Here is a 15,348-nt window from a genome sequence, read left to right on the forward strand (position 1 = left end):
CGGGCATGGTGGCACATGCCTATAATAATCTCAGCATTTGGGAGCCTGAGGCAGGCACTATGAGTTCAAGGCCAGCCTGAATTACACAGTGTGACTACTACTTCAAAAAAACAAGACAAAAGTGACTGAACAAACATATTTAAAACACCACTGCTGTACTTTTAAAAATAAATAATCATAGCCGGGTGTGGTGGCACATGTAATCCCAGGAGGCTGAGGCAGGAAGATCACTGAGAGTTCAAGGCCAGCCTGGGCTATAAAGCCAGGCTCTGCCTCAAAAAACCAAATAAGTAAACAAACCAATAAATAAATACATAAATAAATAATCATATAATAAAATTGTCTTATAGAAAAGGAAAATATATTTATTATGAGGGCCTTGTAAATGACGAGGAAGACAGTTTTAATAAACTACACACACAAGCTTAGAATGCTACTTATGGAAGTATATATGAAAACCATCAGTGATGGTTACTTCCGCAAACTGGAAACATGGTATTCCACTTGAAAAACATGTTTCACTGTGTACTTTTTTATACTAATTGAATATCTTTTAAAAACCTATTTAAATATTTAGCAACAGAATACTAATATTAAATGATTTAAATTAATAAAGCCTTATTTGGTTTTTATGAGAAAAATATTCAATAATAGGTAAATGTGGGGCTGGGGATTTAGCTCAGTGGTGCCACTGCCGGCCTTGCAAGTGCAAGGTCCTGAGTTCGATTCCCAGTACCTCACAAAAAAAATAAATGCACAAAGGTTGATTTGTAAAGGAAAACACTGAAAGAATTTTAATGCAAAGCAATAGGTAAATGGGTATTACCAACTTAAAAGAATATTTATAGTTACTCATTAAATAAAAAATAGAAATATGTAAGGACAAAATGAAACTTTACATAGAACATGCAAAAAAAACTATGAATACTAGCAAATGAGCAACAGAATTAGCTGCTATATTGAGATAATATTATTACAATATTTTTTGTGTTGTAAATTACTGACTAGAACAAGCTTTCAATCTGTCTTGTGGGTGTGGTACATGGATCAAACCAAGGGCCTCACGCATGGTAGACAAGTGCTCTGTCACTGAGCTACATCCCAGCTCCTGGTCAATGAATTTTCTAAAGAAGGGGCTCCGGGTTTAGCTCAGTGGCACCGCACCTGCCTTGCAAGTGCAACGTCCTGAGTTTGATCCCTGGTACCAAAAAATAAAAAATCTAAAGAAGGCATTTATGTAACAACTATACAAGAAGAATAAATAGAAAGGTTTCCAAGGAATGATCTAAAAGAAATAAAGAAGAAAATGTATAAATAAAGTGAAACACAGATATCCACAGATGAAGATGCAGGGAGAAAGTAAAAGCAATTAGCATACAATGGAGATACAAATGCATAGGGGGTGGGAATTGGAGGTACATTTTCATAAAATAACACCTATCTTGTGCCATATTCAAGCAATGCTAATAAGCTTATGAAGTCATGCTGAATTTCCTCAATTTTGATCATATTAGGCATATAAAGATTTTATATTTTTAAAACAGAAACACTAAATTTGCTGGAAGATAAGTTAGGTAGAACTCTTGAAGACATATGCATAGGAAAAGACTTTATGAACAAAACCTCAGTAGCACGGGAACTAGCACAAAGAATCAACAACTGGGATCTCATCTTATTAAAATCTTCTGCATTGAAAGAGAAACCACCAACAGAGCTAACAGACAACCTACAATGTGGGAAAAAAATTTTAGCAGCTGTACCTCAGACAAAGGACTACTATCTAGAACATATAAAGAACTGAAAAACATCAGCTCCTCCAAATTCAAAGACCCAATTCAAAAATGGGCATCTGAAATGAACAGACATTACTCAGGCAAAGAGGTAAAAGCAGCAAATAAACATATGAAAAAATGTTCAACATCACTGGTCATTCAAGAGATGCAGATGAAAACAACACTGAGATTCCACCTCACCCCTGAAAGAATGGCTTCTATGAAGAAATCAACCAATAACAAATGCTGGTGGGGGTGTGGAGAGAAAGAAACCCTTTTCCATTGTTGGTGGGAGTACAGACCTCAAAGAACTAGGGCTAGAGGTCCCTTTTGACCCAGTTATTCCCCTGCTGGGTATCTTCCCCAAAGAATTAAAAGAATCGTACCACAGCAATATATGTGCACCCACGTTTATAGCGGCACAGTTTATAATAGCTAAAGCTTGGAAACAGCCCAAGTGCCCATCAACTGGAAAATGGATAAAGAAGATGTGGTTTTTTTATAAAATGGAGTACTACTCAGCCATAAAGAACGAGAAACTAGAGACAATTATAGCTAAATGGTTGCATATTGAGGCAATACTCTTAAGTGAAATAAAGAGGACACGTGTAAATACCGAATAGTGTGAGAAACTGAAAGTGTAAATAAGGATTAAAATGATTAAAATGAATAACTGAAAATTTGAAATAGGAAGAAAAAGTCCAAAGGAGTAGGGGAAGTGGGACGGGAAGGGGAAAGGATAGAAAGGAAAGGAAAAATTATGAGAAAAGGAAAAAATGGAAACAAAGTCTTTGTAAATAGGGAAGGGAGCACAGGGAATGGGGAAAAAGTAAGAACCAAGATATATCATGTACAGGGACAAGCACCCAATGATAAATGTAAATGTATTGTATACCTAAAATGTACCAATAAAAGAATTTAAACAACAACAAAAAATTTTTTATATTTGCTCTAGATAAAATTGTCTATTAGATAAATATGTATGTGCTAAGTTCTAATAAATTAATACAATGGATAAAGAATTACACAATTATAGAACAAATATAGAAAGAAATACATACATTGGCAATGCACGCCTCAATAGTCTGAACTGTCCTCTTTAAGAGGACTTTTGCAAGGTCGAAGGACTGTTTATTTAAGTTCTGAAAAACAATAAAAACAAAGTAACAAATGAATTGGTAAATTTATGAATAGCATCATTAGAACACTGTAGTATCTACTCAATCAAAATATGAATAAAAATATAATTGAAAATCATTCAAGGTTTTAGCGGAAGTAACAACTTGAACTCAACAAATAAAACATTAAAGTATATTAGCCCAAAGTGCAACCCTATGTTTTACTAAATTAATAGTGGACCTAAGATTTTCTGTTTTTTGGGTTTTTTTGTACCAGGGATCAAACTTGGGACCTTGCACTTGCAAGGCAAGCAGTGGAACCACTGAGCTTAAATCCCTGGCCTGACCTAAGGGTTTTTAAACTGTATCCATTAATCTATATGAACTGGCAACCACACTCATGTACCCTCAACAAACACCTTCCTCTTCCCCCTCAATCTAACCCACCATGGTCAGTATTTAATTACTTAACTACTACACATTCTGAAGAAGAGTGGACATGGAAAGCTTCCCAATTAAAAAAAAAAAGTTCTTGATCAATTTTATTCTTGAAATGGTGAATACTATGCTCCCTCTTTAAGTTCTAGGGGACTCAAACAAATGAAAGGATCTGAGAATGAGGGAATGACAAATGTTTAATTCTGAAAAGGACTTATTGAAAAAGGTATTTTAAAAATACTTAACATCTCTATACTATGAAGTTTTGGACCAAACTGACGTTGATTCACCATCATCTTCCACCTGTCTCAAGAGGCCAGGAAACCCTATACTCTGCACCATTGATTAGTAAACATTTTATGTAAAGGGCCATATAGTAAAAGTTTATACAGTCACTGCTGCTGTAGGAGACCAGCAGTACTAAGCAGGTTTTAATATTATTGAATTGACTTATAATTTGGCTACTGATTAAAATTATGAGTCATTCCAAGGCTTATGTGTGACTTGCTAAATAAAATGAACCTTCAGCTGGTGTACAGAGACAGAATTCCCTATGCCAAAGGTCAGAATTAAAATGTCAATGGGCTGGGGATTTGGCTCAGTGGTTTTGACGCCTGCTGTGCAAGTGCAAGGACCCGAGTTCGATCCCCGGTACCAAAAAAAAAAAGGTATCAATGATTGATGAGATTGTGACATCTCTAAATAGCAAGATGACACTAGAGCTGAGGAATTATGACTCTTGTATACCCTATCTCCAAGATCAAATGTTAGCTAAAGGTAACACAGGTGAATTGTTAACTATCACCGTCCTTCACAAAAATACATAGTTACTCCACTTCTACAAGCCTGGCTCATTAATCCATTAGTTCTGCTATTCCTTACATCTGCCTCTTTATACCCCTTTCTATGCTGTATAATCATAAATACTGACAAATCCAGAGATTGTGATCTTAGCCAGGAAAGAGCTAAGATCAAGTGGTTTTAGCCAGGAGAGAGCTAAGATCAGATCCTGGCCCCACAAGTAATAAACAATTCCTTATACTTTATTCATTTATCCTCTGCTGTACCCATCCAGTCAGGCAATGGGGTATCCCCCAATAACTGGTTGGGCCTTCACCCAATATGCTGCAATTACACAATTCTGCTGGTATAGTGTGAAAACAGCATAAACAAAAGAAAAACAAATGAGCATGGCTGTGCTCTGAAAATACCATTTTATCCTTGGGAGAAGTGTTTCAAGATCTGTTAGATGCCTGAAACTATAGATGGTACTAAACTGAATACAAATAGAATATTCCTTATTTGAAGAGCTTGGAACCAAAAATGTTTGATTGCTGATTTTGGAACAGCTGCATATCAACCATAAGGAACCTTGGAGATGGGACCCAAGTCTCAACATGAAATTCACTTAGGCTTCATATAAACCCTCTTTGCATGGGCTGGGGATTTAGCTCAGTGGAACTGCAACTGCCTTGCAAGCGCAAGGTCCTGAGCTTGATCCCCGGTACCCGCCCCCACAACAAACAAACCCTCTTTACACAAAGCATGAAGGTAATTTTAGAATTTTGGGGGGGGGGGCATACTGGGGATCAAACTCAGGACCTTGTGCTTGCAAAGCAGGTGCCGGAACCAATGAGCTAAATTCCCGGCCTCCCTGAAGGTAATTTTATACAGTATTTTGGTCCTCTTGTGTTTTCATTACAGCTCATCACAGAAGGTCAGTGGAGGAATTTTCCACTTGTGATGTCATGGTGGCAATCAAAAGATTTGGGATTTTATAGCATTTCAGTTTTGGAACCTACAACCTTTTTTTTCCTATTCATTTTACAATAGATGTTTAGTGACATCAGCACATGATTTTTACTTTTTTCTTTTCTTTTTTTTTCTTTCCTTATTAGGTCAAGAACTTTTACCTTTTCACTTAAATAAAAGCATCTTATGGTTTCTCTCTAGAACTATCTAAACTACCAGCCACACGACTCTGAACCTTTTGGGCCATAATAAGTAAAATAAAGGTTACTTAAACGCAAACATTGTAATACTAATCCTTCTAACACCTGACTTTGACTATAAATCACTAATGGGTAGGTGGTGTATACAATGTAGGTACACTGAACAATGAGATGATTCGTACTGGCCAGGATGGAGCTGGACAGTGTGCTATTTCATCACACTAGTCAGAATAGTATGTGATTTCAAATTTATGCATTATTTCTAGAATTTTTCCATATAATGTTTCTGGACAGTGATTGACCTTGTGTAACTAAAAATGTGGAAAGTAAAGCCATGAATAAGAGAGGACTACTATACTTACATAAGTACGTTAATAGTCCAGATTTGATCCACAAGCCATAGCTTCCTGACCCCTGCTCTAGGCTTTTATTCCATTGGCAAAGGATAAATTAACTAAAGTTAATTATTTGTTTCTTTAAAGGGTATATACTTCTATTCATAAAATACTAGAATATATCTAGCTAAAATATGAACACCAAACATACTACTTCCTGTCTAGTTTTTTCTTATTCTGCCTGATATCCTCCTTTTAGACATTCTCTAGTTTTTTTACCAACTATACTCATTTGAGTTAATAAAATGCAAATCAAGAGAAGAATTTGAAATTAATTGTATTTTTGGAATAAGTATAGTTAGACACACTGTTCAACTAACATCTGATGACAGATTATTGAACCATTACACTAAAAGAGCAGGAGGGAAAATATCAACACTTTGGGGGTGGGGATGGGGGGTCTTGGGGAGGTGCTGAGAAGAGCCCAGTGGGGAAGCCTGTGGAAAGTCAAGTCCTTCAGTTTCTTATGAGGACCTGATGGAGTGAATAGAGAAAGGAAACAGGAAGAAAGATACGGCTCATTTTCTCCTTAACATTAACTACCCTGCTCCCACTTCTGCCCAAATCTTTTTCTGAAAATGCCTCAGAAAAAGGTACAATATGAGGTTGGAAAAGAAATCCAAACTCCTATGTTCCATATCTATGTTACAAAGGAAAAACGACATTTCTTTTCCAGTCTATACTACAAAGAAACCACCCAAAAGCCCCTTATAATTCCCAAATGGGTTATGAGTGGTGAATACAAAATATTCCCAGTCTCTAGAAACAAGAACTTAACTGAATTAAAATCCTACATAATCTTAAGCGTATCTTACATAATCTTAAGCATAAGCATACCTTCTAAAAATAACAGCTACAAGACATATGCACAGCTCTATTTTATTTAGGACAAGAGGGTGACACTGGAAATGATTACATGTGATTACAAATTTTCACAATCAATCATAGCGCTACCTTTCAATATTAATCTTTCTTATCTCCATAATATACAGACCTTATGTGCAGGTATGAGGTTGATAAGTATGGAGTCCAATAATTCTTGAGTAACTCCATCACCTTCCATGATGATAGAACTCATCAAGTCTAGCATGTGCAGTTGTACCTTCTTATTGTGGCTATTGCTAAAAAAGGAAACAAAAATTGAAGCATACAAACAGAAAGACAAACTTTCCAGTTTAAAAAAATCTCAATGTAAAAGAATTTTCAATTGAGAAAATGTCAATAATGACAAAGAAATTTTGGCTGCTGTACTTCTACCTGTGTTGTTTATAACTGTAAGGTATTGTAAAGTATTTCACAAAAATTAAGATCATCCTAATTTTTAGTGAAGTGCATGCTGTACAAGTACATACACATACATGCACCCACACACTGACCTGAAAGGAACAAGAATCTCAAGAAAAATGATACTTATACTTTTATAAATACACGGGGAGGTTTAAATCACCTAATTAACCTGAAACAGTAAAACTGACTTGTCTAGCATTAAGTGGTAACATTCAAAGATAAAAATTGAAAAGTTGCAGAAAATCTGTTCACACTGTTAAAGGCAGTGTGTTTTCTACAATTCGGAGGAACACGCTTATTTTGTACACCCTCTCTCAAATATCTTATTTACAAAATGCCAAGATTGTGAGGGATCAATTATAGTTTTATAAATTGGTATCTGGCTTGGGGAAATTGGAGAACTTGATGCAAACAATGCAAAAACCCAAGTACCTGGCTCTCAGACACATAAATATTTGAGGTTAGTTAAGGAATGCAAAGACAAAGAGATTTAAAATGATTCCACAAATTCAACCAGTTTAATCAGTAAGCTTAGACTTTCACTTATGGCAAGAGTCAACTGCATAAATAGGATTTTCCCTAGTATCTATAATGACTAAAAACCAGACAAAACATGAAACAGCAGCTTTCAGATATCAGACACCATGCACATACATGGTGCAATTTTTCTAGCTTACCGTAAGTTTCTAGGCTATAGTACAGGGTAAGGATCTACAAAGACTAGAGTTTACAGAGGAGAATACCAAAGAGAAAGCTATTCAGCACAACCTCGAAGAATCTTCAAATGCTTAATGATCACACAGTGAGTGAGAAAATTCCCTGAATTTGAGGAAAGAACTCTTGGAAAGAACCAGAGAGAATAATCCTTGGGTTTTACAAAAGAGTTTCCAAAAATAATCAAAAGAAATTAAATAAAAATAAAGCCTTTTTTTTTGTACCGGAGATCGAACTCGGGACCTTGCGCTTTCGAGGTAGGCAGGCAGCAGAACCACTGAGCTAAATCCCTGGCTCCAAGCCTTTTCTTAAAAATACAAAAAAGAGAGCCTGGGATTTAGCTCAGTGGTTCTGCTGCCTGCCTGCCTCAAAAGCGCAAGGTCCCGAGTTCGATCCCTGGTACCAAAAAAAAAAAAAACCCCACAAAATAATCAGAAGGATATATATATATAAACCCATATACTCTAGAAGCTCAAAGAGCCTCAAAGTACAAGAAACGAGAAGGAAACCCCACTTCAGGGCCGGGGATTTAGCTCAGTGGTTTCACCGCCTGCTGAACAAGCCCAAGGACCTGAGTTCGATCCCCAGTACCAAAAAAAAAAAAAAAAAAAAAACCCACTTCAATACATTATAATGCATCACCCGAAGTGAACAATAAAGAGAAACTCTAAAAGTAGTTTGAGAAATAGAAGTAAATCACATACAGGAAAAACAACAAAAATACCTTGTTAGAAACAAAAATACCTTGTTAGAAACAACGGGACCCAGAAAAAAATGGAGCACCATTTTTAAAGTACTAAAAGGGGTCTGGGGATATAGTTCAGTGGTAGCTTATCCAGCATGGGGTGAGTGCTTGGGGAGAGGATAGTATACTAACAGAAGCGGGAAGGAATTCAAGCAACCTCAAACTTTATATCCTGTGAAAACAACTTTCCAAAATGAATATGGAACAAAGACTTTTTCAGGCTGGCGTGGTAGTGCATGCCTGTAATCCCAGCACTCAGGAGGCTGATGCAAGAGAAGTGCCCTAAGTTCGAGGCCAGTCCGGGCTACATAGTGAGTTCAAGGCCAGTCTGAACCAATAGCAGGACCCTGTCTCCAAAAACAAACAAACAAACAAACAAACAAATCAACAACAACAAAAAGACATTTTCAGGCATAGAAAAGATGAGAGAATTCCATTACCAGAAGATCTGAACTATAGGAAATGTTTAAGAAAGTCCTTCAGATTGAAAAAAGTTACACTATAGATGTAAATCTCCATCTACAAATGAATGAAGAATATTAGATATGGCAAATACATTAAGTTCAAATCAACAAGCTCTTCTTTTCAATATTTATTTATTTTTAAGACAAGATCTCCCTATGTAGTTCAGAGGGGCCTTGAGCCCACTATGCAGTCCAGGCTGGCCTTGAACTCCTCCTACCATATCCCCTGGCAAGCTCTTCTTTTTTATAGGCTAGTTTTTGTTTTCTTATATTGCATTGTACATTATTTGAATTATTAGGCAATCTTCAGATTCAGGAAATAAAAACACTAATAAGCTCAAGGAAAACTATGTGTACATATAAATACTCCTGAAAGGAAAGACTGGCAGAGTGGGAATAATTGCAGAAAGATGAGGTAGATTTACATATATAGTTAAGGTCAAAGAAGGAGCAGAGGGGCCGGGGATTTAGCTCAGTGGTTTTGACGCCTGCTGTGAAAGCGCAAGGACCCGAGTTCGATCCCCGATACCAAAAAAAAAAAAAAAGGAGCAGAATGATTACTGAGTTGTTATTGGTGGTAATAATTTCAAAAGACACCCCCCCATCCTAAAATACAAATAATGGCCCTAATATAAAATATAAAAACATATAGAGTCTATCCAGCCAACCTTGAATCTGTTTGTCTGTGTCTTTCTTGGCTCCAATGAAACACGGAAGCTACCAATGTTTGAAAATTGCTTATGCAGTGAAGCTTGCCCTTTCTCAATACTTCTGAAACTTAGTCAGTGTATCAAGAGGCTGCGCTGGCCTGCTGGGCAATGAAACAGTTCTATTATTTCAGCCAACCATAGACTATCCTGCCAAATGACCACAAACTCAGGAGAGGATTCAGACCAGACAGAAACAACAGAAAAGCAGAATCATGTGCTAAATAAAATGATGGCTACCTTACATGATTTAGGTTGATTTGTTATACAGTGTGAGTTAAAAAACAAAAGTAAGGTTTATACATCTATCTATTACTCTAAGGAACTGATGGAGTAAAAAATAACACATAAAGTTGTTTTCTAGGCAGTCTTTCTGTAAGTTTCAAACTCTAGACCAAGGTGGTCTACTCATTTCCTAACTATTCCAGGCTAAGATCTAATCCATTTTCTATCAATGGTGAAGTGGGCCAGGGATTTAGCTCAGTGGTGCCACACCTGCCTAGCAAGCGCAATGTCCCGAGTTCGATCCCCGGTAACAGGAAAATAAAAAAGGAGAAGGAAGAAGTGATTCAGTACTCCTAAAAATCTATGTAAGACTCTCAAAATGTACTATATGGTATGCAAGCCATTAGATACATATGGCTATTGAACACGTGAAGTATGAATAAAGCCACATATTGCAATGATGATTCCTTTTTTTTTGTACCGGGATCGAACTCAGAACCTTGTGCTTGCAAGGCAGGCACAGTGCCACTAAGCTAAATCCCCAGCCCCGATGATTCTTTTTATTAAGCCACACTACATGTCTCTGCCTTAGTTTCCCTATTTTTCTATGGAGAAAAAGCTGATATAAGCAATGTTTATTTTTTAATTTTTTTCTCCAGTTTTAGAGATTGAACCCAGGACCTGAAGGATGCAAGGCTACTGGCTTTACTGCCAAGCTACATCCTCATCCAATCTTATTTAAAAAATTTTTTAATTTACCGTCTCATTAAATTGCCCAGGTTAGGCTCAAACTTGTGACCTTCTTGCCTCAGCCTCCTAAGTAGCTGGAATTACAGGTATGTAACCACCACACTTGGCTTATGATTATTTTTTTCTTAGCTCTAAAATAAGATATCAAAGTCACTTTGCTTAAGGATTGAACTATTATACCTTGGCACTAGCAGTACATGGAATACTCATGATTTGTACCTCATAATCTAGTGTTTCACTGTTTAAAGTCTCATACCTTTTGCTTTAATAGTATGGTGGATGATAATACTGTAGATTTCTTCAAATCAAGGGGTCTGATTTATACTTCACTATTATCCCATAGCCACCCACACAGAGCAAGGGACAGACGAGTCAACCATTAAATTCATACCAAAGACAGCTTTCTGGGAACAGAATTGTTTCTTTTCCACTTCATATTAAGTATTCTAAGAAAAACAATTCCATACAATTCTAAACGATTTTAGTACACATATACACAGTACATGACATTTCAATATACGCAGCAAGAAAAAGATAAGCAGACATGCTTAAATAAGAACTTACTTGATCACTGAGAAGAGAGTCCTAAAAAGCTGAATAAAAATTTCATTGCAATCTTCCAATTCAAAGCAGATGTTATATGATTTAACCCAAGCTAAATTCTTCAACAAATAAAAATAATTATTTAATTAGAAATGTACAGAACAGTGACAGAAAAGCAAACTCATTAGTAAAATTTAATTTTTAATTAGGAATCTACATTAAAGATTCAACATACAAAATTACAAGTGTAAAGCTAGTTGTTTACTCTTATCCTTAAGAAGACATAACCCAAGGGCATCAATTTTTCTAAATTGATCAATACCATATATTTAGGAGGTGATAGACATACATAGGTATATAGTAATATGTAGATATATAGATATATACAAAATTTAAGCAGTGAACATCTTAGAGATTAGAAAAACAGGAGAAAAGAAGAGCTAGAATTTCAAATAATCTAACATTTTTTCAGCAGAATAACTTTTCAGAATATGAGGAATAATAGTTAAGATTATATTTTCTTTGCGGAAATATATTTTACTACTGCATTCTGAATAAAACAAAAAAGTTTCATTTTACATTATAAAGTTGGTATAAAGAACTTCCTACTATGTGAAATAATATGCTATTTATCAAATAAAGTATTGCTTTTACCTCTAATAAATAAAAGTATCTATTGAACTGTGGACTCTTTGTGTCTTCCAAACCTTTTAATTGTCTGGTAATAAACAAAAATATGTCCTGTTAAAAAAATAATAAAACATTAATTTAGATACAAATTCTTATCATTCTTTCATGACATACAGACTTAATAAAAGAGGATCATTCTTTAGCTGAATGCTTTGGGACTGGCCTATTCCATTATTTAAAATCATTACAAAATAAAACCATATCTTTTAAGAGCAAAAATAAAAATAAAAGTTGTTCTTTCTATAAATCTTTAGGCTTTCTTATTCTAAGAATACAGCGTTTATATACCTCATTATCATTTTTTCTATTATAGCACTTCCACTTTTCTCGTTACCCTCACCTTCCATCATAGCAAACAACTATATTATTTCTAAGGAGATGAGTCTTTATTAATAATTCCTGTGTGTACAGAGTAATTTTCGGCACCTAGTTTTGAATTTGTTATCTGATTTCAAGGCTATATGAAACAAAGACAATAGATTGGTCTATTTCTTTTTTTTGGTACCAAGGATCGAACTCAGGACCTTCTGCTTGCGAGGCAGGCGGCAGAACCAGTGAGCTAAATCCCCGGCCCGATTGGTCTATTTCTTAATAAGCTTTCTCCAGAAGTTTTAAAACTCAAAGTAATATAGCTAGGGATTTACCTCAGTGGTTTCGCTGCCTGCTGCACAAGTGCAAGGACCTGAGTTCGATCCCCGGTACCCCCTCAAAAAAAACTTCAAAGTAATATAAACATGGCACAAAAAGATTTTTGCGCTACTTTAATCCCTTCTTGTCTAGAAGGGATGCATTCCAAGATCCCCAGTGGATGCCTGAAATTACAGATGGCACTGAACTCAACATATACTGGTTTTTTTCCCTTATAAATATATACCTTATGATAAAGTGTAACTTTTAAGTTAGGCACAATAAGAGAGTAACAATAACAGCTAATAGAACAACAATTAGGCGTGATGACACATGCCTGTACCCCTAACACTCTAGGAGGATCACTAAGTTCCAGCCCAGCCTGGGCAACTTAGTGAGACCTTTTCTCAAAATAAGAGGCTGGGAATGTAGCTCAGTGCAAAGGCCTTGGGTTCATTCCCCCAATATGGCAAGAAAAAAATAGAACTAAAACAATATACTGTCTTAAAAAGTTTATGCTTTGGGGTCATTGTTAAGTAAAATACACTGAACACAACGACCTCTTTAATGCCTTATAAATATACCAGTTATTTTTGTAGATAATAAATATTATGATCGAAATAATGAAGTTTTAAAACTTATGATATGGATAGCTGGGCATGATGGTGCACCTGTATGTAATGCCAGCTCTGGGAAGGCTGAAGCAGGATAACTGCAGTTAGTTTGAGGCCAGCCTGGACTAGATAATGAATTCAAGGCCAGTCTGAACTACATGAGACCCTGTCTCAAATACAAAACAAAACAAAACAAAACAACAAAATAACCCAAAATATTATGATATAATGTTTTTCTTTTCTTTTTTTTAAATTAACACTGAAATTCTGAGAATATGCTATTTGAAGTTGGTGCTTGGTTAGCTTTTCTGTTGTTTTGTTTTTTGTGGTCTGGGAATCAAACGCAGGGCCTAAAACATACTAGCCAACCACTTCACTACTGAACTACAAACCCAACCCATAATCTTAAATGACAAGAATAATAACTTGAAACTTGCTCATACAGGTAAGCTACAATATAAATATAAAAGTAAAATGATTTTGTAAAGATTATATTTACCTTAAGTTTATCATGGGAAGTATATGGAGCTTCTGGGGCATAGATTCGAAATATATCAGCTAAACAACATGCTACAAGGAGACGCACATCTTTATTAGGGTTCCTGAGGAAGAATTCAGATGCAAGATGCAAGGCTAGTGGGAGATACTGCTGTTTTTCATCTTCTGAGTCCTGATCCATATCCATGAAAGTTTTCACTACCATCTGTAAAACAGATATAAAAGAACAATATAATTAACTCATGGTACTTAGTAGTCACTAGAAGAAAAATCCTATCTTTACTACAACACAGGCTAGTAATTAATTACTATAAGAGGGTTCAAAATCAAAATTTTTGTAAATCTTCAAGAATTTGAGAAAAGATCATACATATAATTTCACTGCTGGCAAAAAAACTCCTATAAACAAGTTTAGATTATTCAAAGACACATTATCTGTATTAACACCAGATTTTTGAAGAACTTATGTCCTTATTCATTTATTGAAAAGAGGGAGGCCGGGGATTTAGCTCAGTGGTTCTGCTGCCTGCTTTGTAAGCGCAAGGTCTCAAGTTCGATCCCCGGTACCAAAAAAAAAAAAAAAGAAAAGAGGGATGGGGGCTTCCCAGAATGTTGCCTGGGGTGGCCCTAAATTCCCAGGCTCAAGTGATCCTCCTGTTTCAGCCTCCCGAGTAGTTGGGAACACAGGTGTGTGTCACTGGATCTGGCCTTCGTTATTCGCATAATATCTATCCCAGGTAAAAGTTCTTGGCCCCATATTTACCAGAAAATTAATTTATTGGGCTGGGGATTTAGCTCAGTGGTTCTGCTGCCTACCTCGAAAGTGCAAGGACTCAAGTTTGATCCCAGGTACCAAAAAAACCAAACAAACAAAAAAAACCAAAGCTGCTTTCTAGGATCCTTATGACTATTTCATTTGTACTTAATGGGATTTGTATTTCACAATAGAAAGCTATGTTTCAAATATGTTCATATAGTTGTACTTCTGGTTAAAGATTTTTGTTTTTATTTTTTTTAGTTTGAGACAAGGTCTCCCTATTAGTTCAGGCTGGCCTTGAACTCACTATGTAGCCCAGGCTGGCCTGGAACTCACGGGGATCCTCCTGCCTCACCCTCCTGAGTGCTGGGATTACAGGCGTGCACCACTATGCCCAGCTGGTTAAAGATTTTAATTATAGTATAGAGCTGGGAATGATGGTGCATGCCTGTAATCATACCACTTGGGAGGCTGAGGAAGAAGGATCCTGTGAGGTTCTGCTGGGCTTTACAATGAATTCAAAGCCAACCTGAACTACGTAAGCAAGACCCTGTCTCAAAAGACCAAGTTATGGGTAGAAGATGTAGCTCAGCAGCACTGTGCCTGCCTGGTAACACAAGGTCCTGAGATGGATTCCCGGCACAGGGGTAAACCATGCCCCCCCACAAAAAGTTATAGTTACAAATAATCTCTGTTGTTATTAGTGGTTATAAAATTAACAAATGCATTATTTATTTTTGAATTTTTTTTTTTAGTTGCCCAGATCAGGCCCAAATCCCTTCACATACAATAACAGGCAAGTGCTCTACCATTAAGTATCACAAAGAGGTAGGGTAGAGGGAAGGGTGGGCGAAGAGAAGTAAAAAGCAGTAGGATGTGTTACATACATATACCACCCCCCATGAAAGTAACTATTGTGCACTGCAGACATGTACAAATAAACATTTAAAAAGCTATATCCCAGCCTCACACGTGCACATTTCACAATCAGCATAAAAAGCCAGGTGTGATGGCACCTGTCTATAATCTCAGCATTTGGAAGGCTAAGGCAG

General features: G+C 36.3%; 1 protein-coding gene across 3 annotated transcripts in view; it reads right to left on the reverse strand.

Annotated features, from left to right (window-relative positions):
• Nucleotides 1-15,348, reverse strand: part of Pds5a (PDS5 cohesin associated factor A) — a 137,125-nt gene that overhangs the window by 81,110 nt on the left and 40,667 nt on the right. For all 3 annotated transcript variants that reach the window (XM_087187836.1, XM_087187838.1, XM_087187837.1), the window contains exons 3-7: nt 13,541-13,744; nt 11,765-11,851; nt 11,132-11,229; nt 6,670-6,796; nt 2,834-2,914 (exon numbers count right to left, since the gene is read on the reverse strand). In XM_087187836.1, the coding sequence (XP_087043962.1) occupies nt 2,834-2,914; nt 6,670-6,796; nt 11,132-11,229; nt 11,765-11,851; nt 13,541-13,744 (597 nt within the window). The remainder of the gene's footprint in view (nt 1-2,833; nt 2,915-6,669; nt 6,797-11,131; nt 11,230-11,764; nt 11,852-13,540; nt 13,745-15,348) is intronic.

This window comes from Heterocephalus glaber, unplaced genomic scaffold, assembly GCF_053883595.1.
Source record: "Heterocephalus glaber isolate CG9 unplaced genomic scaffold, H.glaber_assembly_v1.0 deba00001509, whole genome shotgun sequence".
Lineage (NCBI taxonomy): Eukaryota > Metazoa > Chordata > Mammalia > Rodentia > Bathyergidae > Heterocephalus > Heterocephalus glaber.